This window comes from Colias croceus, chromosome 28 (genome assembly GCF_905220415.1).
Source record: "Colias croceus chromosome 28, ilColCroc2.1".
Classification (NCBI taxonomy): Eukaryota; Metazoa; Arthropoda; class Insecta; order Lepidoptera; family Pieridae; genus Colias; species Colias croceus.
In genome coordinates this window covers 2,644,145-2,664,868 of record NC_059564.1, presented here as the reverse complement: position 1 = coordinate 2,664,868, position 20,724 = coordinate 2,644,145, and the positions used below count along the sequence as shown (strand labels likewise).

At 36.7% G+C, this 20,724-nt stretch overlaps 1 protein-coding gene across 1 annotated transcript; it reads right to left on the bottom strand.

Moving 5' to 3' along the window:
* Window positions 1-2,058: 2,058 nt before the first annotated feature.
* LOC123703984 (probable serine/threonine-protein kinase DDB_G0278901) lies at window positions 2,059-20,445 on the bottom strand. Its single transcript, XM_045652209.1, has 12 exons — window positions 19,456-20,445; window positions 17,650-17,784; window positions 17,249-17,365; window positions 16,669-16,875; window positions 16,252-16,332; window positions 15,731-15,880; window positions 14,310-14,483; window positions 13,668-13,816; window positions 12,084-12,287; window positions 8,328-8,449; window positions 7,175-7,278; window positions 2,059-6,813 (listed from the first exon to the last, which is right to left on the bottom strand). The coding sequence occupies exons 1-12, from the start codon at window positions 19,994-19,996 to the stop codon at window positions 5,243-5,245; spliced, it is 3,555 nt and encodes a 1,184-aa protein (XP_045508165.1). The 5' UTR covers window positions 19,997-20,445; the 3' UTR covers window positions 2,059-5,242.
* Between the last annotated feature and the right edge of the window lie 279 nt (window positions 20,446-20,724).

The following is a 20,724-nucleotide window of genomic DNA, read 5'->3' as shown; positions in this document are numbered from 1 at the left end:
TTTAAATGTAGTAATGTACTTTTTCCCTTATGATAATAAACAATAATAATTAATTAAGAACGAATTGATCAGAAATGCCAAAATGTGGAAACGAAGTACCTTACCATTTTAATTTAACATTTTATTACAAACTTAAAATGTGTGAATCTAGAGAACTGCAATTACTTATAAGAATTGTTGTACTTGGTTATATTATCTGTAGAAGTTATTGCATCTCGATTTTTGAAACCAAATGTGTTGTACAGTGCCACAAACTTAACTGTACCGGTGACGGTGTCAGTGCCACTGTTTCACAAACTTAACTGTACCGGTGACCATCTCATTGATGTCGATTTTAGTGCCGCTAAATAGTATTTATCCGGATGCAAGGGTAAAAATAATGTCATTGCCAATAATTAACATTAATAAGTAACTTTTTATTTATACAAAATATTCCGTATGAAAGTGTGTGAAAATGGGACATTTCAAAAACGCGGCACGTAGTTCCAGTTTTTGCCACCGGGTCAGTTAAGTTTGTGGCACTGTAACTATGTAATTTAATTATTATAAATGAATTAGGGTTTGAACTATTCTAGGCTGGGAAAATTCTGTTAAAAAAATCGTATTGTATTTCTGGCTTATTTTAAATGTATGGAACAACGATATAGGTATGTGAAATTAAGGCAAACTGCGTTTGTTTTGCAATCATTTCTCTATTTAGCTTTAGTTTTTTGATTATACAGGCGCTTTTTGCATAAATTTACATACCAGCAACGAAAATGTAATTTTACCTTATTTATAAGACGGTGTTACGAATCAGTCAACAGTAGATTTGTATTGAATTGTTACTGTAAATTGTAATAAATATTTGGGGGTTTTACAAGTTGTTGTTTTATTTTACCGCAAAGTATCAAGAAGCTTTATTGTTGGATACATTATTACCTATTCACACCTTATCATTGCCTTTATTAAATATTTTATAAATAAGTATGAAATATGGCATATATCGTATTTTCTACATAATAAAAATGTCGCCATATGTGTTGCTGCTAAGCTCAAAACTCGAGAACGGCCGAACCGATTTCGTCAATTCTTTTTTTAAAATATTCCTTGAAGTACGAGGATGGTTCTTATGGGGAGATGTACTAAGGCCCACGGGCGAAGTGCACAGCTATTTATGAATATAATTGTGTGATTGTCTCACAACGGAGCGATTTTATGATTGTAAAGTTTGATGATTTGTGTCTGGAGATAGGTAGTAGGTAACTAAAGTAACTGAGATTAGAGAGTGAAATAGGCTACTTTGAAAGCAGTAAAACAGCGCATTCCCATGCATTTGAATCACACCGATATTTAAAAATTCTGATAGGTGGCGCTATATTTTAAATGTGACATCTCTTGATTTCTTTTATCACACATTCCAAGCCGTGGAAAGCAGGTACTGTGTAGTAGTTAATATTAAAAAGGAATGCGAAATATATGATAATAAAACATTAAACTGTGTTGTACCAGGTTACTTTAGCAAAAACATGTTTAAGTAACGGTAGAGAAAATATGCGTTGCACCATGTGACAATTTTGTAGAGGACGTTATAATTTTAAACACTAACTATAACCGCTCGTAATACACTGGTTAGCTATTGTTAACGTTAAATAAGTGCCAGAAGCGCCAAATACAACGTGATATATTATTTGATTTAAGACTATTATGACTTTTACTTTGCGAAAAAAATACGCTGGCATTTTGAAGTGACTGTTAAAAAGTCGTTATTACTGATAAATTTGACATTAATCTTAACTTTAACTGCAACAGAGCCTATATGACAAAAACAAACGACGTGTGGCACTCGGGGACTGCCGCGGTAAAGCTATTGCATGCTATGCCTTCAAACCACACCTCCGCCCGTCGGAGTGGGGAGCGTGAGGTTTTTTCGTTACGGAATTTCTCGATTCGGTCCCCGCGCTCAAGGCCCGCGATAGAAGCTATGCAATAGCTTAAAAATACTTTGTTTATGGTTATTGGCGAACGTCAATCACTGGTTGACCAGTAAATGTAAGTAGGTGATGAATAAAACACACATTTTTCTCTGTCCCTTTATTAGAAACAAACATCTTACCTAAAATCACTGTCTCAAAATAAAACGTACGTAATATATCGAATTTAAAATAAACTTAACGAAAATCTAACATGGCCCGTAATCAACTTAACTATATACAAATTAAATCACATTTAACTAAATTAAATAACATAAAACAATAAAAAAAGGATACAAAACAAATTCTTGTACTTCAAAATGGATTTGCATTGGGGTACAAATAACTAGGGATATTAAAAAATATATATTTAATAGCGTTTTATCTGTCTGTCTCTAACATTCTTAGTTATTTGAGAAATACATATATCAGTAAATATTAATTTTCAAATTGGCAGCTTTTTATTTCGTTTACTCATCGGAAGCCACCTGCATGTTATCTTTCTCATTCTTTAGGTCGTATTGGTGCAGATAGTAACCAAACAATTAAAATATGAACTAAATACATATTATAGGACGCGTTGTAAAAAAAAATGAATTGATGTTATACAAAGATATTAAATTATTATAAAAACAAAACTTGGAATGTTGTAATAAATACAGTTTGTAATAACAACACAAAAATACAGTTTGAAATTCTTTCAGATTTTGAATGTTCTATTTTAAATCGATGTTATTTCAAATACAAAATAATAATTATTATTTGGACCCCAAAGCATCAACACAAAAACAAAAGAAAAAACAATAATGGAAGGCTAAATTAACTTAAATATAATAATTTAAAGCAAAACCATTTCTGTTTTAAGATCACAACAATGTTAGACGCACTTCTTATAGATCGTAATCAAAGAATTCTCAATCTTATTTCTCAGAGAATAAGATGCATTATTCTGTGATGTTATCTTAAAACAGAAACGCAGACAGCATAAACTTCATGTCATTACAAAATACTACACTTAAAGACAATACAATACACTTTAGGTACAACTTTGTAGAGAGAAATTAATATTTTTGAGATTTTAACGCCAAATATTATATTAAATGCGATAGAAGCGAGTCGTCTACAGCGCCCCTAGTGGCCAATTTCGGAATCAACTTTAAATTTAACATATTAATATATGGCATAACCTTTTTACGAGTGCAAAAGAGACAGCCTTCTATGTTTTATACACAGAGCGAGGGAGACAAATATACTTCTAAACACTTGGTCCTTAAAATCGTCATAGCAGACAATTGTTTTATAAGTGCAAGTGAGATACCGGATATAGGTAGCAGATATCCATTCAATGTTGTATACAATGAGTGAAATAGACAAATATATCTTTCCTTTTTATTGGTAGTTTTTAGTAACAACATTTGCCGCTAGAGGCGCTCGCGACGCTAAAATATTAAACTTTTAACACTAATGTAAATTCTTAATGTAAATGTGAGGTAATAATTCATAATAATTATAATACGAATGGAATAGGGATTCAACTCACATCATAGGATAGGTTCTATGGAATTATATTGTTTTATAGTGCTTATAACATTATTACTAAAGATCTGGTTTGTACTATTTTCTACCTACGGCTACGTTCAATCTAAGAGTATTTTATGATAAAATATATTTTTTCACGGCGAACATTTTTTTTTCTTTTTTTTCATCTGTATGGACACAATTTTGAAATGCTTTATCCAAAATCTATATTTTTTGTAATAATGTGTCAGCCAATTTTTAAACGACGATTGACATAAGATAGATTATAAATAAAATATTAAAATAAGAGAGTTATAATAATTGTATACAATTTTAAGACGTTAGACGCGTTATACTTTTTGACACTCAATTTAAGTAATAACCTTTTTATTAATAAAATCATGAAAGTTTATTTCGCCTTCAAATAAAAATACAATAATGTTTTTTCATGTGTTGATCTCATAAGACATAAAAAAAATTAATGCTATCTCTCTCTTAAACAACAAATACATCAGTGTAAGAGAGAGACAGCATCATTAGCAACATTGTAACGAACTTTAAGAATATTTTTTATTATTTTAAACTCGATTTTATTGAAAATATTTGCAAATAAAAAACAAATAAAAAATTATACAACAATATGTGTTTTCTATGATTGCTAATATAAGTGTAAATGCAATAGAACATAATAATATCTATGCAACGATTTTTTTAATTTTGTTTTATACGATATATTTATTATCTATGTTTCTGTGTTGAAAAAAATATGTGCGTAAAATAAAATATTGTTTGTTTGAATAGAACTTCAACATATTTACCAGCATTTAGCAACATTTTAAACGGCAGTTTTGATAAAAAAAATACTCCATGACTTGTTAAAAAAACTAAATTTTGTCGAAATCTTTAAAAACATTTTTTTCTTATTTTTTATAATTTTACACGAATTATTGATGTAATTATTTTTTACGATTTTTTTGAAATCAATTAGTGTTAGCAAAAAAAGTTCTTAAATACAAAAACCTGTAAATAAGTGGTAATATATTCAATAAGTCATATAATAAAAATTACATAACATTTATAAATTAAGAAACGTGTTTAAAAAAGTAATAGTGCAAGTAAAAAACTTTTAAATGTGTATAAAATTCTCAGACCGCTTTAAAAGAAAGCAAAGTCAAAAAAACTACACTTATACAGTAACACACTATATAATAATTATAATATAAAAAAGCCAAAAAACCCGCCATTTTTAAACTTGCAAGTGCAATGTGGTATTTTTTATTATGGAATGCCTGTAAACTTAACTATTTATTTAGATAAAGCCCCATATTCATAGTTAACATTTGTTAAGCAACATAATGTTGCGGAGTTGTTGTCAACATGTTGCTAACAACACTGCTTGTTGCAGACTTGATAAAGCATTTTGAAAAGTTGTATAGCAACAAAATTAAATTGAAATATGTTGCATAATTGTTGGCAACATGTTGCTTACAACACTGCTCGTGCAGAGTTGATAACACGCGTTGAAAAGTAGTTTAACAACGATGTTGAATGTTACTGATTTGTTGTTAACATGTTGCTCACAGTACTGCGTGTTGCAGACTTGATAATGCATGTTGAAAAGTCATTTAGCAACACAGTTGAATCAATATGTTGTAAAGTTGCTATTAACATGTTACGTATTAACTTAAGCAACATTAATCAACTGTTGCTTAACAAAGTCAACACAAATACGTGACTTTACACCAATATTTTTTCTGAAAAACGCATAAAAATTAAAGACTGTTTCCGAACATCATTCTGTCGTCATACAAGCTCAACCTGTTGCATTCACTGGCCCTGCCCTTTTGCAGGGCCCTGTCCCTTCTGGCCCTGCGTATAGCGACTGGCAAGTCCCCTGGCGTTTTTACCCTTCCAGCAGGATTCTGCAAGTTTAAATCACCAGAGGAGGAAAATATCTCGTTAACTTGCTCTAAAGAGTGTTGCCGTTTGATTGCTAGAGATTTTAAAGACGGTTTCTTTTGCTCTTCCAAGATTTTTAGTTCACTCGTGTCTATTTCCCCGTTCAGAGCCGCTATGTACACGGGATTATCGCCGCTATAACCATTGACTAAGTTCTCTTTATCGTTTGAATCGCTGAATTCATTGTCGAAATTCGTGTATTTATTTTGGAATTTATTGAACGTGAAGTCAGTTTTTGTGTGACTCGCTTCTTTTAGGACGTCATTTTGGTGTTTTTTCTTATCGTTTTCACTTGGTTTTGTTACAGTTTGTATTGTTATTTTCGCGCCATTGTTTTCTGACAAAAGCATTAGGTGTTCGTCCTCACTGCTTGAACAGTCTGAGTTCATATCGAACGGACTGTCGTTGTTAAAATTGTCTGTTTGGTTGGGTAGATATTGGAGCTCTAAGTTAATACTCGCTCGCGACGATCCTGCGCTATTTATGATAGGATTGTCACAGCTTAGACGCTTTTTCAGAGTCGAATCTTCAGATTCTGAATGCCCAGCCTTCATACTCTGTGAAGACATGGACGTTCTGACCGATCTCTTATTCAGACTTTCAGAACTGCCTTTAATTTTGTTTTGGTTCAATTCCTGCTTCACTTTAGGCACTATGACGGCGAATATTTGGTTCCTATCATTGTTATCTCTAGCGGGAAGTTCTCTGAATACTGTATTCATGTCTGACTCCATTAGCATTGTTGGAGAAAGCGTTTTATTTGGCGGCGATAATGTACACGGTGCTTCGAAGTTATAGGGTCTGTCTTGTATACCGAGATTGGTAGGTCTATCAAAGTCAATGTTGCTAGGCTTATCCACAACTGACGTTTTAGTTCTGCCATTTTGCGTAACATTTTCCGCGACCAATTTAACTTCTGTCTCTTTTGGTGTTTTGTTCAATTTCTTCTCGAAGAACTTTCTTATACCCCACTTTTTGTCTTTTTGCTCTTGCAATAGGTTAGTTTGTTTCGGGCCTCTTTCTTCGGGGGCGCTTACGTCGTTTTGCACGTAATCTAGTGGCCTTTGGTACGATCGAATTTCGTTCAATCTGTCCGAATTTTCTTGTGTATGCATTCTATTATGGCTGATCCTCGCTACGGATAGACAATTTTCGGTGACCGATGGAGGTTTTGGTTCCGTAGGAGCTGTTATGTCTTTGAGGCTCTTATGTATGAGTTCGACTGTGTGTGTCTGTGTGTTTGTGTTGGTGTTACGTTCTATACACGTGTTCCTGCCGATGTGTGCGTGCGGGTATAGGAGGGGGGTTGTGACGTCACCGTGTTGGAGCGGCACGCAGTTGGAGTTCTTGTCAACTTCGTTTGGTGTTATTTGCGTGTTTGTCTCTGTGGAAAAAAGTATTGTTAGTTATAATAAGAATTTAAGGCAACATCTTGTTATCTATACTTAATATTATAAAGCTGATTTGTTTGTTTGTTTGAACGCGCTAATCTCAGGAAGTACGGGTCCGATTTGAAAAATTCTTTCGGTGTTAGATAGCCCATTTATCGAGGAAGGCTATAGGCTATATATCATCACGCTAAGACCTACAGAAGCGGAGTCACGCGAGAGAAACCGCGAAGTGCAGCTAGTCCTAGATATTTTCGAACGTAAATAGATAATCTCAAAGATATAAAATACACATTTATTTAAAGTCTACATTGTCTGTAACATTTTAAATGTCTTATAAAAAATATTGATATTGACCTGGTTGATTTGGATGTAAATTGTTATCATGAATAACTGGCCCTTGCACGAGCAGCATCAGTTTCAGTTCAGCCATGCGCTCTTCCACGCATACAGCGGTTAATCTGTAAACAGGAGAGTGGTTATTTTTTTATCTGTGGAATGTCAACTCTGCAAGGTAGACACAATAAGTTCATAACATATTAAAACCATGCTTAATGTAATAATAATTTTATTATTATTTACTAGCTTTCCACCCGCAGCTTCGCCCGCGCAGTCAAAGAAAAACCCGCGTAGTTCCCGTTCCCGTGGGATTTCCGGGATAAAACCTATCCTATTTCCCGGGGTAAAAAGTAGCCTATGTCCTTTCTCGGGTATGAAAATATCTCTATACCAAATTGGTTCAGTAGTTAAGGCGTGATTGAGTAACAGACAGACAGACAGAGTTACTTTCGCATTTATAATATTAGTATAGATATGGACCTTTTTATACAGGGTGTCCCACCGTCGGTATTCAATGGAGGTTATAGTTTTGCATACGCTGAGTTCGTAAAAAATACTTAAAAAAATCCAGACGCATTTTTTTTTCAAATAGATGAATTCTTAAAACTCTTTGTGTACACCCCTAACAAGCAACCCACCCAAATTTGCCACCAGCACGTGAGCTATCGTTTAAGATTATGTTTTCATACCTAGACAAAATGCTCACATTCGCGAAGCGTTATAATATGTCGGCTGCGCGAAGCTAGAGAAGAAAACATGAATTTTAAGGAAAAATTTAGCAAACATTTTTTGGCACAATTTTGTTGTTTAAGTATTTTTTAAGTGATCATTGTATGCAAAACTACAAGTTTCTTCGCGCTTAGTATACTCATAGTGGGACTGTATAAATAAACTTTTCCTTATTATTTATTTATTGCAATTTCAATCAGAAATCATTTTTGACGTGATAACGTCTTTAAAATCGTTTTAGTCGGGTGACATGTTCAGAAACTTGTGTCACACCAAAACCTCACGAGCGCGATCGCAGGTATAACGAGAGAGAGACGGACCGATCTCCCGTCTCATCTCGAGCGCTGCCACTGCTTATGTTATCACGTAAATATCTCGATCGAAAACCTACTTTACAAACAACCAATTTTTTTCTTAATAAAATTAATATGATTATATTCACCTAGCCTCCGCATCATGATCCCAGCACTCCTCACAAGTATCCGCTGCTATCTTCAAAGCTCTCGCCTCCGATACGGGGCCACGTGGTAATGGCGGTCTTGCTTTGTTACGGCACACTAGCGTCTGTAATCATGTTAATATTTATTTTATTATGTATAATGTAGAATTTGATATTTTTCTTTTTATGGCATTCAAATGCTTTGTAAATATAAATCTATTCTATAAAATTGGTGGATGGCAATACCGTAATTCAGCGTGATCATGTTGTAGTGTGTTACAACACAACGCTACAGCGTTTTGTAGCGTGTTTAAGCGTATTATGGCGTGTTGTATCGTAATAGTAAAAAACTTACGTATATGACTTAGTATTTGACAAGTATTATGTTTTGTTTTGGTTGTAGAAGACGGTATTTTTTGTAGCTAGTTCTACGTTCTTGAGTGGTCAGTTTCCACCTATATTTTTATTAACAGTTGTTAGTGGTTAGGGGTTAGCTCCACTCCAACCTCCTTTTTTCCTGTAAATTTTACCATTTTACCTTCCTGCGGGGAAGTAACTTTTTTTCTGTATGTTTATGTCTTTCGACGTTTCTTCTTCTGGCTCTTACATATCAACGCCTTTCTGCGATGTAAATATCGCAGGTAGAAGATGTAAATGTCGCAGGTAGAAGATGTTAATGCCGCAGGTAGAAGATGTAAATGCTGCAGGTAGAAGATGTAAATGTCGCAGGTAGAAGATGTTAATGTCGCAGGTAGAAGATGTTAATGCCGCAGGTAGAAGATGTAAATGTCGCAGGTAGAAGATGTTAATGCCGCAGGTAGAAGATGTAAATGTCGCAGGTAGAAGATGTTAATGCCGCAGGTAGAAGATGTAAATGTCGCAGGTAGAAGATGTTTATGCCGCAGGTAGAAGATGTTAATGCCGCAGGTAGAAGATGTTAATGCCGTAGGTAGAAGATGTAAATGCCGCGGGTAAAAGATGTTAATGTCGCAGGTAGGGGGGGGGGGGGGGCAGTTCCTACCTATTTTATTATTGTTGTTAGTCTTCTACAATATTTCTTCTTGGGGGTTGGGTTGAAGTGTCTTTCTGGGGGCGGGGGGCATATGTTGTTGGCTTATCTATGAAGTGTCTTTCTGGTGGCTTATCTATAAAATTTCTCCTTTGTGTGGGGGGGGTTATCCCATCTACTGTACCTTTTTTTTTAAGTGGGGAAATCTTGCATAGATACCCATGGTCTCCGGGGAAATGGCCGCGGGTTATGTCGGATTCCTACCGACCAAAACCCCACTGTGTTCCGTCAAGCCACATAAACGACGGGGCCACGGGTATAGGTAGAATTCGTCCGTGACCCCATCAGCAGCTGCCCGTCTCCAGGCCAACGCAAACTATGAGCCCGCCAGCTCTAACCTCATGGGGCGGCGTGAGCGGAACACGTCTCACGCCGCCTTATCTCGCCGGACGATGGACTAAATCCCCGCTCCATCGCCCGGCGCCCCTCGATCCCATCTACTGCACCTGCATCTGCGCGAGCGTGGGCCGGTGCGGCAGGCCGTGCGCGTGGTACAGCAGCTCCCACAGCACCAGCCCCAGTGCGTATACATTCACCGCGCATAGAGCACATGTTGCTGGCTTATCTATGAAGTTTCTTTGGGGGAGGGGGGGGGGGGAATTTTTGTGGCTTTTTTTATAATAATTTGTCTTGGGGTGAGTGGAGTGTGGGGGGGTGCGTTTTGTGGCTTTTCTAAAATATTTTTCTTGGGGGAGGGGGGGGGATAATAATTGCGGCTTTTTTATAATATTTCTTCTTGGGAGGGGGCGGGGGGATGTAGTGTCTTTTGAGGGGGGGCACATGTTGGTAAGATTTCTATAAAAAAGCACGTGTGTCACTCGGGGACTGGGGCGGTTGCGCTATTGCATGCTATGCCTTCAAGCCACACCTCCGCCCGTCGGAGTGGGGAGCGTGAGGTTTTTTCGTTACGGAATTTCTCGATTCGGTCCCCGCGCTCAAGGCCCGCTAAGCTATGCAATAGCTTAAAAATCTTGTGTGGGGGGGGGTGTTATCCCATCTACTGTACCTGCATCTGCGCGAGCGTGGGCCGGTGCGGCAGGCCGTGCGCGTGGTACAGCAGCTCCCACAGCACCAGCCCCAGTGCGTATACATTCACCGCGCACACATGTTGCTGGCTTATCTATGAAGTCTCTTTGGGGGAGGAGGGGGGGGGGGGGAATTTTTGTGGCTTTTCTAAAATATTTTTTCTTGGGGGAGGGGGGGGGGATAATTATTGCGGCATTTTTATAATATTTCTTCTGAGGGAGGGGGCGGGGGGATGAAGTGTCTTTGGGGGGGGGGCACATGGTGAGTTTTCTATAAACAAACTTGTGTGTGTGGGGGGGGGGGGGTTATCTCATCTCTCACCTGCATCTGCGCGAGCGTGGGCCTGTGCGGCAGGCCGTGCGCGTGGTACAGCAGCTCCCACAGCACCAGCCCCAGTGCGTATACATTCACCGCGCACACATGTTGCTGGCTTATCTATGAAGTCTCTTTGGGGGAGGAGGGGGGGGGGAATTTTTGTGGCTTTTCTAAAATATTTTTTCTTGGGGGAGGGGGGGGGGATAATTATTGCGGCATTTTTATAATATTTCTTCTGAGGGAGGGGGCGGGGGGATGAAGTGTCTTTGGGGGGGGGGGGCACATGGTGAGTTTTCTATAAACAAACTTGTGTGTGGGGGGGGGGGGTTATCTCATCTCTCACCTGCATCTGCGCGAGCGTGGGCCTGTGCGGCAGGCCGTGCGCGTGGTACAGCAGCTCCCACAGCACCAGCCCCAGTGCGTATACATTCACCGCGCACACATGTTGCTGGCTTATCTATGAAGTCTCTTTGGGGGAGGAGGGGGGGGGGAATTTTTGTGGCTTTTCTAAAATATTTTTTCTTGGGGGAGGGGGGGGGATAATTATTGCGGCATTTTTATAATATTTCTTCTGAGGGAGGGGGCGGGGGGATGAAGTGTCTTTGGGGGGGGGGCACATGGTGAGTTTTCTATAAACAAACTTGTGTGTGTGGGGGGGGGGTTATCTCATCTCTCACCTGCATCTGCGCGAGCGTGGGCCTGTGCGGCAGGCCGTGCGCGTGGTACAGCAGCTCCCACAGCACCAGCCCCAGTGCGTATACATTCACCGCGCACACATGTTGCTGGCTTATCTATGAAGTCTCTTTGGGGGAGGAGGGGGGGGGGGAATTTTTGTGGCTTTTCTAAAATATTTTTTCTTGGGGGAGGGGGGGGGATAATTATTGCGGCATTTTTATAATATTTCTTCTGAGGGAGGGGGCGGGGGGATGAAGTGTCTTTGGGGGGGGGGGGGGCACATGGTGAGTTTTCTATAAACAAACTTGTGTGTGTGGGGGGGGGTTATCTCATCTCTCACCTGCATCTGCGCGAGCGTGGGCCTGTGCGGCAGGCCGTGCGCGTGGTACAGCAGCTCCCACAGCACCAGCCCCAGTGCGTATACATTCACCGCGCACACATGTTGCTGGCTTATCTATGAAGTCTCTTTGGGGGAGGAGGGGGGGGGGAATTTTTGTGGCTTTTCTAAAATATTTTTTCTTGGGGGAGGGGGGGGGATAATTATTGCGGCATTTTTATAATATTTCTTCTGAGGGAGGGGGCGGGGGGATGAAGTGTCTTTGGGGGGGGGGCACATGGTGAGTTTTCTATAAACAAACTTGTGTGTGGGGGGGGGGGGTTATCTCATCTCTCACCTGCATCTGCGCGAGCGTGGGCCTGTGCGGCAGGCCGTGCGCGTGGTAGGGCGGCGCGTACGCGGGCCCGGCGCGCCGCCACAGCAGCTCCCACAGCACCAGCCCCAGCGCGTACACGTCCACCGCGCATAGAGCGCACCGGGCTCCGGTCAGGTCTAGGGCTCCTTCGAGCGCCTCGGGGGATAGGTAGCGGAGCGTGCCCGCCTGGATAGAACGATTAAAAAATTACTTCATATTCATAAAATAAACACAATCTTCTTAATATATATAAATCTCGTGTCACAATGTTTGTCCTCAATAGACTCCTAAACCACTTAACCGATTATAATAAAATTCGCACACCATGTGCAGTTCGATCCAACTTGAGAGATAGGATAGTTTAAACATGTAGATACCACGGGCGAAGCCGGGGCGAACCACTAGTATTATGTATTTATTAATTATGGGTGTACACACTTCACAGCATATACAAAAATTCTCGAAATGATATAGAATGTATGTACAATATATATAACAAATAGTGACTACGGCACACAGGACGCAACGGGCTTCGGTTAGATCTAGGGCACCTTAGGGCTTCGGGGGATAGGTAGCGAAACGTAACTGCCTGGATAGAACAATGAAAAAAAATACGTTTCACATTTGTCATGTAAATCAAAATATTACTTATGTAACAAAAAAACTGAACGTTCGTCGTTAGTTTAAACTTTAAACTCTATAAAGCATTTTTTGACGCGTCGAATAAAACTATTGTTTTATTTTTATTGTAGTAAACTGCGGCTTATTTACACAAAAACTTTAATCATATCTAAAAATACTAACTAGTTTTATAGCTATATTTCATCTTGACACAATAAGTTTGATAGCGATACAAAGTGCCATAGTCACTCAGAGCAATCTTTGTAAAAAATTTTTACTAATTTGTGATTGCCTATATAGTTACTCTACTTATTACTGGTATTGTTTACTGTCGTATTGTTATTCGATATCAAGACTAACTTTATTGAAGTGAAACTTCTTTATCGGGGTTGGAAAAAAATTTAGTGTAACATTTTTTCGTTACGCGTGACATTTTTCCGTTACGCGCCATCTTTTTCTTATCCCTACCACGCGTGATTCGACGTATTTCTGTAAAGTTGCGTATAGTCAATTATTTTTTGAAAAATAAGGTCATAAAGAAGTTTCACTTCTTACGTGTGACACGTTTTTTTTTTCATTAAATTTAAGTTGTCTAATGTTTTTTAAGCAATTTCATGAACTGAATTATCTTTTTAAAGTGAAATAAGGACGATTGGTATAATAAATTTATTTATATTTATAAATTTATTTATATTTATTAAGAAGATTTTGGTATTTTCGAATCTCGCTAAAGAAGTTTCACTTCTGATACATGCGCCCGGCACACACGCTCTTTTTTATTCTATACATTTACAATTTAAAGATATGCCATCCAGATCCAGTTTATATTCATAATTTTACTCCAAAATTAGGTTTACCTGCAAATTTCAAAAGTATGACTTTAAAAGAATGTAGAGTGCAAGGCGCTTGTCGAAATTGAGTTACCAATATAATTATTATTATTACCTCAGTAATCCGACTCGGCGCTGTATTATCCCGGCGTGGGGTCAAAGCTTGGGCCAATCCTAAATCGGCCAACCTTGCTGTGCCATCGCTGGCCACTAACACATTACCACTGTTCACGTCGCGATGTACTATACAGGGCTTGCTGCCAGCTGAAAGAGATATTTTTTTTATTTGTATATTTTACGAATGATAACGTTTGGAATGGGGAAAAAATAAAGAAGCGTACGTGAGCACGAGATAACGTAAATTCTTTTGAAGAAAGCAATGACTTGAAAAACAATGTTGGTTGTAAAATATACATTGGTTAGAGAATCGAGACTGTCTAGTCATAATTATTGTCGTGTTGAAAATTTTGTATTATTATTTTTTTCAATAAAGAAGAAACTTGCACTATGTATTTCCTAAGTTGAAGTAAATGCCGGAATACAATAAAACAATACACAATTTGATAGCTATCGAGAAATTTATAAACACACATGTTGTCAATTTTCACATGCAACTAAGCTACTAAAAATTAATTTACACAGTACTTATTTTAAAAAAATGTTAACTAAATTCAGTCATCACTACTATTGATTTTTACATGTATTAACCTCTAAATACATATATATATATAAAAATACATTTCCAATTCTTACTCACATGGCGTATGCAAATGCGCCAACGCGGACGCCAACCCATGGGCCAACGTGGCGAACTCCAACCACGTTATTGGCGCCTGTATCAACCGCTCCCTCAGGGACATGGGGCATAGCTCCAGCACTAGTAGGTGGGACCGTCCCCCGGCGTCCGTTAATGAGGGACGACTGTCGCTGCCTGTTGAGAAATAATAAATATAGATGGTAGAATTATTTGGCAGCATATTGGACAGCGTTGGCCGAACAAATGATGGCCGATGTTTGCCATTACAGCGACTACTCTAAATATCGTATTGGCATACTGACGTAAACAAGTAAATAGATCTGACTCAAAGCACTATTCTATCCGTCATGTAATGTGTAAATACATAAGTGAAAAAGTTAGTACATGCGACTCGATGGACTATTCTTACCATCATATTGAAATGAATAAGTGAAAAAGTTATTAGATGCGACTCGAAGTACTATTCTAACCATAATATAGACATAAATAAGTGAAAAAGTAAGTAGATCCGACTCGAAGGACCATTATAACCATAATATAGACATAAATAAGTGAAAAAGTAAGTAGATCCGACTCGAAGGACCATTATAACCATAATATAGACATAAATAAGTGAAAAAGTAAGTAGATCCGACTCGAAGTACCATTATAACCATCATATTGTTATACATACATGAAAAAGTTAGTAGATCCGACTCGAAGGACCATTCTAACCATCATATTGAAATACATAAGTGAAAAAGTAATTAGATCCGACTCAAAGCACTATTCTAACCGTCATATTATTATACATATATGAAAAAGTTAGTAGATCCGACTCGAAGGATCAATTATTCATCTTGTTAATACATTAGTTTGATACACCAAATTTATCTTGAACTAGCGGTCCGCCCCGGCTTCGCCCTTGGTACATATTCACGTTTTCTCTACATAAGAACCATCCTCGAACTTCAAGGAATATTATAAAAAAAGAATTAACGAAATCGGTTAAGCCGTTCTCAAGTTATGCCAACCAACACATTTTGGGATTCATTTTGATATTATAAGATTAATATAAATAAAAATAAATAAATTACTGAAATGTATTTTTGTATTGCTATTGCTACACTGTGATATGAAACAAATAAATGATTTTTATTATTTATTATTATTATTTAACAAATAAATTGTATGTATTCTATGTTTGACAATCGACCCGTTAAAACAGGACTTATGATTTTCTTCCAAACTTTTCTTTTGGTGACCTCGATATTTTATTTTTCTGATTGAAATTTTTCTGCAGTGTGTAAAAATAACGTTTTTTTTGTATACTTTAGAGTTTAGACTCATTAATTCTCTTAACAGTTTTTACTATCTTAGGAGGCTGGGTCACTTTAATTTGTAAAATTTCTATGTGAAATAAATAATTAAAAGAAACTCACCATAATATCTCAATATATTCGGATGCGCTAAATGCGGTATCGCATATATCGCCGCCTCCTTCTGCCACGCGCTCGGATTGGTGTACAGTTTCACGGCGACGGGAGTCGAACCTAGACTCCCGCGCCACACTGAACCGAATTTACCTTGGCCTGGTGGAAAAAATGATAAAATAGTATTTGATAAAAAAAATTGATCGAATTTAACGTTATTTGGTACAAAAAAAAGTCCTCTTTTTTGTATAATAAATTAGATGTTCTATAATTTATGACCAATTTTTTTATTTTAAATTTTAAATATAATAAAAAAAATTTTTTTATAATATTTTTTTTTTTTATGACCAATATTAAGCATAACAATGTATGTTTGTAGTTATTACGATAGTGAAGTAAATGAACATAATAAGTTTTAGGAATTGGTATTAGTAGTTTATTTTAAGCAATTAAAAATTTTTCAATTTGCCTTGACATTACAAACACAGGCCAGGCCACTTGAAAAAGTTATATTTAAAAATTAAACTCACCTATATGTTCAATAAGCGTAAGATTATCAACGCACGACAGACCAGTTGCTAACGCATCAGGACCACTGCCCATGACGTCACCTGAGAAAAAGATTACCATAAAAAAGTCATCACATCTTACGACTGCAACAAGTAAATTTTCATTCATCATGATAAAAATCATCACATAAGCCTAAACCATATACTTCACTTACATAAATATTCTAAGGGGTAATATACTTTCACATTTTTACAAAAAAAAAAAAAAAAAATTGATGCTACAAATTGACTAGGTATCCAACCAAAAAGGTAAAAATGTTCAAAGCGATCCAATAGTTCCTGAGTTGTACGTCACACATCCTAGCCACACATAAAGAAAATACAACGCCTAAAAATAAATAAATAGATAATATAGCCCATAAAATAAAAAAAACATACCTTTCTCCAAATCCACACCATCGCTCATTTCATCCTTATCCAATTCGATCCTATTGCAGTACACTTTTCTAAACACGATAGCCATCAACAAGATGGCGACTAACGCCAAGATGGCCGCCGCGACCGCGCTAGAATAGTTCGGGTGTGTTGCCGCGCTTTCCATTGTTGATTCCGCTTTTATTGTCACCGTTTCTTCGCGTAGGGATGCTGCAATGTATAGAAATTTGCATTTTTGATATTTACATTTCAAATTAGTGATCACAGAGTAATTAAATATTGTGAAACGAAATCATATATATTCATATTACAATTATATAGTTTGCGAAACATGAATTAAGAACCGTGTACTTCTTAATTTTCTGAGCATCGACATTGAAACTAAATTTAAACTTCTTTTCTGTCAACTCTCGGTAAAAACCTCTTATTGGGAATGTCACTTCGTAAATCGCAATTAAATATATAATCACAGTTATTTATAAAAATTGTGTACATGTTTGACAAAATATTAAAATTCAGTTAGCACATGAATGTCTACATAATATAGCATATCATTTAGCACAATAAAAATACAGAAACTCACTAAAATCAGCATTACAGTAGCTCTTTGTACAGCAACAGAACTTGCTGCCGGGCAGGCGGGCGGTCACCCGCGTGCATTTATCGCAGCTATTCCCACCGTGCGAGGAACGCCAGCAACCTGTGTATAAAATAAAATATTATTCTTCGTCTTTGACAGAAATAGTTTGGATCTACTTCTTTTTTTTCAGTGGCAACTCCCGATCCCAGTGAGGACGGGTTCTGCCAATGACAAGTTTTGAACTGATGATCACTTTAAGTTAATGTTCATGTTAAGTGTACTCTGTGCTGAGAAAAAATCAAATTATAAACAACAAAGTTCCCAAAATAACAACAAACTTCACAAACACACATTAATAAATTGCATCTGTAACGTTTGAACTTGTTAAAACATTATAAACATACCCTGTCCAAGTACAGTGATGTTTCCCTCATTATCTTGATGCCACAGCGTGTAGCAATACGCGCGAGGGTCCGTGCATTGTTCGACTTGCACCACCTCCCCATCAGGGAGCGTCATCTCCGATAGTGTACCGGTGTCTGTTGATAAATATAAGAAATATACAGTGTAAATTCTATATAACGTCACTTAAGGGACCGTGCATTTTTCGACGTTATAGAGAGTGGTCGTTAAATGGAAAGAAAGGGAAAATTGCATGATTGGTCCCGAGACAGGAATATTATTTTGACATTGCCTATGAAACCATGTTATCAACACTTGATCAAGGTCTTCATATTGAGGTTTCTTCAATTTTTTGGCAGATCGTCCATCTTCTTCGGCATGCAGAATTTTTTATTTAACGTGTAACTAACGAAAGCCAAGTAGTTGAGGTGAACATGTGTAAGTTCATTCACACAAAAAACAAACGACTGCATTTCTTAGAATCTTCGGTATGTCAGTAAAAAAGAATGTACACAACTACATTTTCATTGATTTCGGCAACTTAGTCAGTACTTCCTAGTAATTGGTAATGTCTTATTGTGGTCGTTAATTAGAGTGAGCGTGATGCTATATGGAGTGTATTATTGTATAGACTATAGACAACAATATAAACCAACCAAAGTCGAGAAATCTTGATGTTATACGGACTTTGACGTTAAATGGAGTGTCGTTATATAGAGTTTACACTGTATACAAAACTAGCTGTGTCCCGTGGTTGTACAAGCATTGCTCTGCTCCTGTTGGTCTTAGCGTGATGATATAATATAGCCTATACTCATAGCCTTCCTCGATAAATGGGCTATCTAACACCCAAAAGAATTTTTCAAATCAGACCAGTAGTTCATGAGATTAGTGCATTCAAACAAACAAACTCTTCAGCTTTATAATATAAGTATAGATGTATAGATGTGCCAGGAGATAAGTTTATTCACAATATAATGTATGGAGATTAGAACCAGAATAATTTAACCTTGGGTGTATAATGTATATGTTGAATATTTACAATGCAACAACAATGCTTGGAATCAGACATAGTTACATCTCAAATGTAATTCTTCTAAAATAAACTTACTTAAGCTAAACTGCTTCTAAATTAAAAAAAAGGGATAATGATAGCATTGATTAAATTCTGTGATTCTTTTTTTCAAGTAGGTAACAAATATAGTTGAATTGAGAACCTCATTTTTTTGAAGTTGGTTTAAAAGGATGATAAATAATATTGTTTTTCTAGGCCAAGCACCAATTACTGATTCATAGTTTTTATAGAACAAGGACCTAACATTTTGAAGATCTTATCATTATTTAGCATCCATACTAATATTATAAATGCGAAAGTAACTCTGTCTGTCTGTTACTCAATCACGCCTTAACTACTGAACCAATTTGCATGAAATTTGGTATAGAGATAATTTGATACCCGAGAAAGGACATAGGATAGGTTTTATCCCGGAAATCCCACGGGAACGGGAACTATGCGGGTTTTTCTTTGACTGAGCGGGTGATGCCGCGAGTGGAAAGCTAAAGGATAGGTAATGGTAAACAGATAGTAAGAAACTAACAAGAATTTTATTTCTATAATCATTCAGATGAATTTCCAACCGTTTAAAAACTGGAATTGGTTCTATAAATTAAATATTATTTACAATTGTAAAAGAATAATACTTGTAATAAGTATTAAAAGTATAAGTGGAGTTGTTTCCAATCACCCCTTCTCAATTACCCAGATTGACTGTAAAGCTAATAAAAAACTGTATTTTTTATCTACTCACCAAATATGACATTTTCCACCATAAGCTGTGCATTTTTGTCTTCATTGTAGGATGGAGTAACACTCAAAGCCACATTATGAATCTTATACAGACATGTTATATTGGTCTGAGTTGTTGGAACTGCAGTAGTAACCTTGGGCTTATATTTCTTAACCTCATTGGTTATTTCCTCTTTAACTACTGTTTTATCAGACACTCCAATGATGTTGCCTCTAACAGAGTCAGAGACCAACTGATTCAAGTCTTTATCAGGTGTATTTAGCTCATTTGAATTTGGAACACTTCTTTTTCCTATATGTTTGGGGTGATCATATACTGGCCAGTATCCAGTATCATGCATGTTATTCCATTGATTTGTCCTTCGGTGGTGGTATTTGGTGAAAGTTCTAACATAATGCGAAGGTTTTACGTGATGAATGCTATTCCTGGTATCCGTAGATTCTTGAGGACGAGACGTGAGCACTTTCGCCGTGAAAATAAATAGGAATAAAATTATACATTTCAAAAGTGGTGACATTCTCTGAGAAAGTACACCTTCCATGTTTTTTCTTATAAATTCGGTATGATAAACGTATTCTTGAGGCACATCGTTATTGTTGATTAAGTTTTAGTTAATTTTCTTTAACAGAATGCGGCGTAGATGTAAGAACGGAACTGCATTATTGATTTTTCTTCCGCAATTGAAGTAAGGGTCTACGATAACAATCTGAGTGCACGCTCTATAATTAATACACTTCGAACAATAAATATTTATAACAATTCATACATTATAACACTGATAGTTCACACAAATTCATTAAATCTAAGTAGAATAGCTAAATGCGTTGTTTTCTTATGCTAAACGTTTTAAAATTTAAGGGCGAGAACTTTATGGTAACAAATGTATTAAAAACTTGCTTTTTCGTTTAAATTTTCGATTGATTCACGTTATAAAACAGATTTCATAAAATTAATTAATAAAACAAGATCGATAGAATGTTGACAAACACATTTCATCACCACCATTGAAAATTGATTTAGTATTTGTCAATTTATTTGATTTATGGCGACATTTGCCATCTTTTCTTACAAAAATTATTAACTCTCTATAAACCAATTTTACTAAAATAAATCAAAACATAATTAATAATCGTGAAAGTAAAAACATTAATCAATTTAAAATATTTTTTTTATTAATTTTGTATTCAACTATGGCAATAGTACTAAAATCTCAAAAATAGGTAGGTAGGCGAATGACGATGTCTGTTTGACAATTGACAAACATAAATG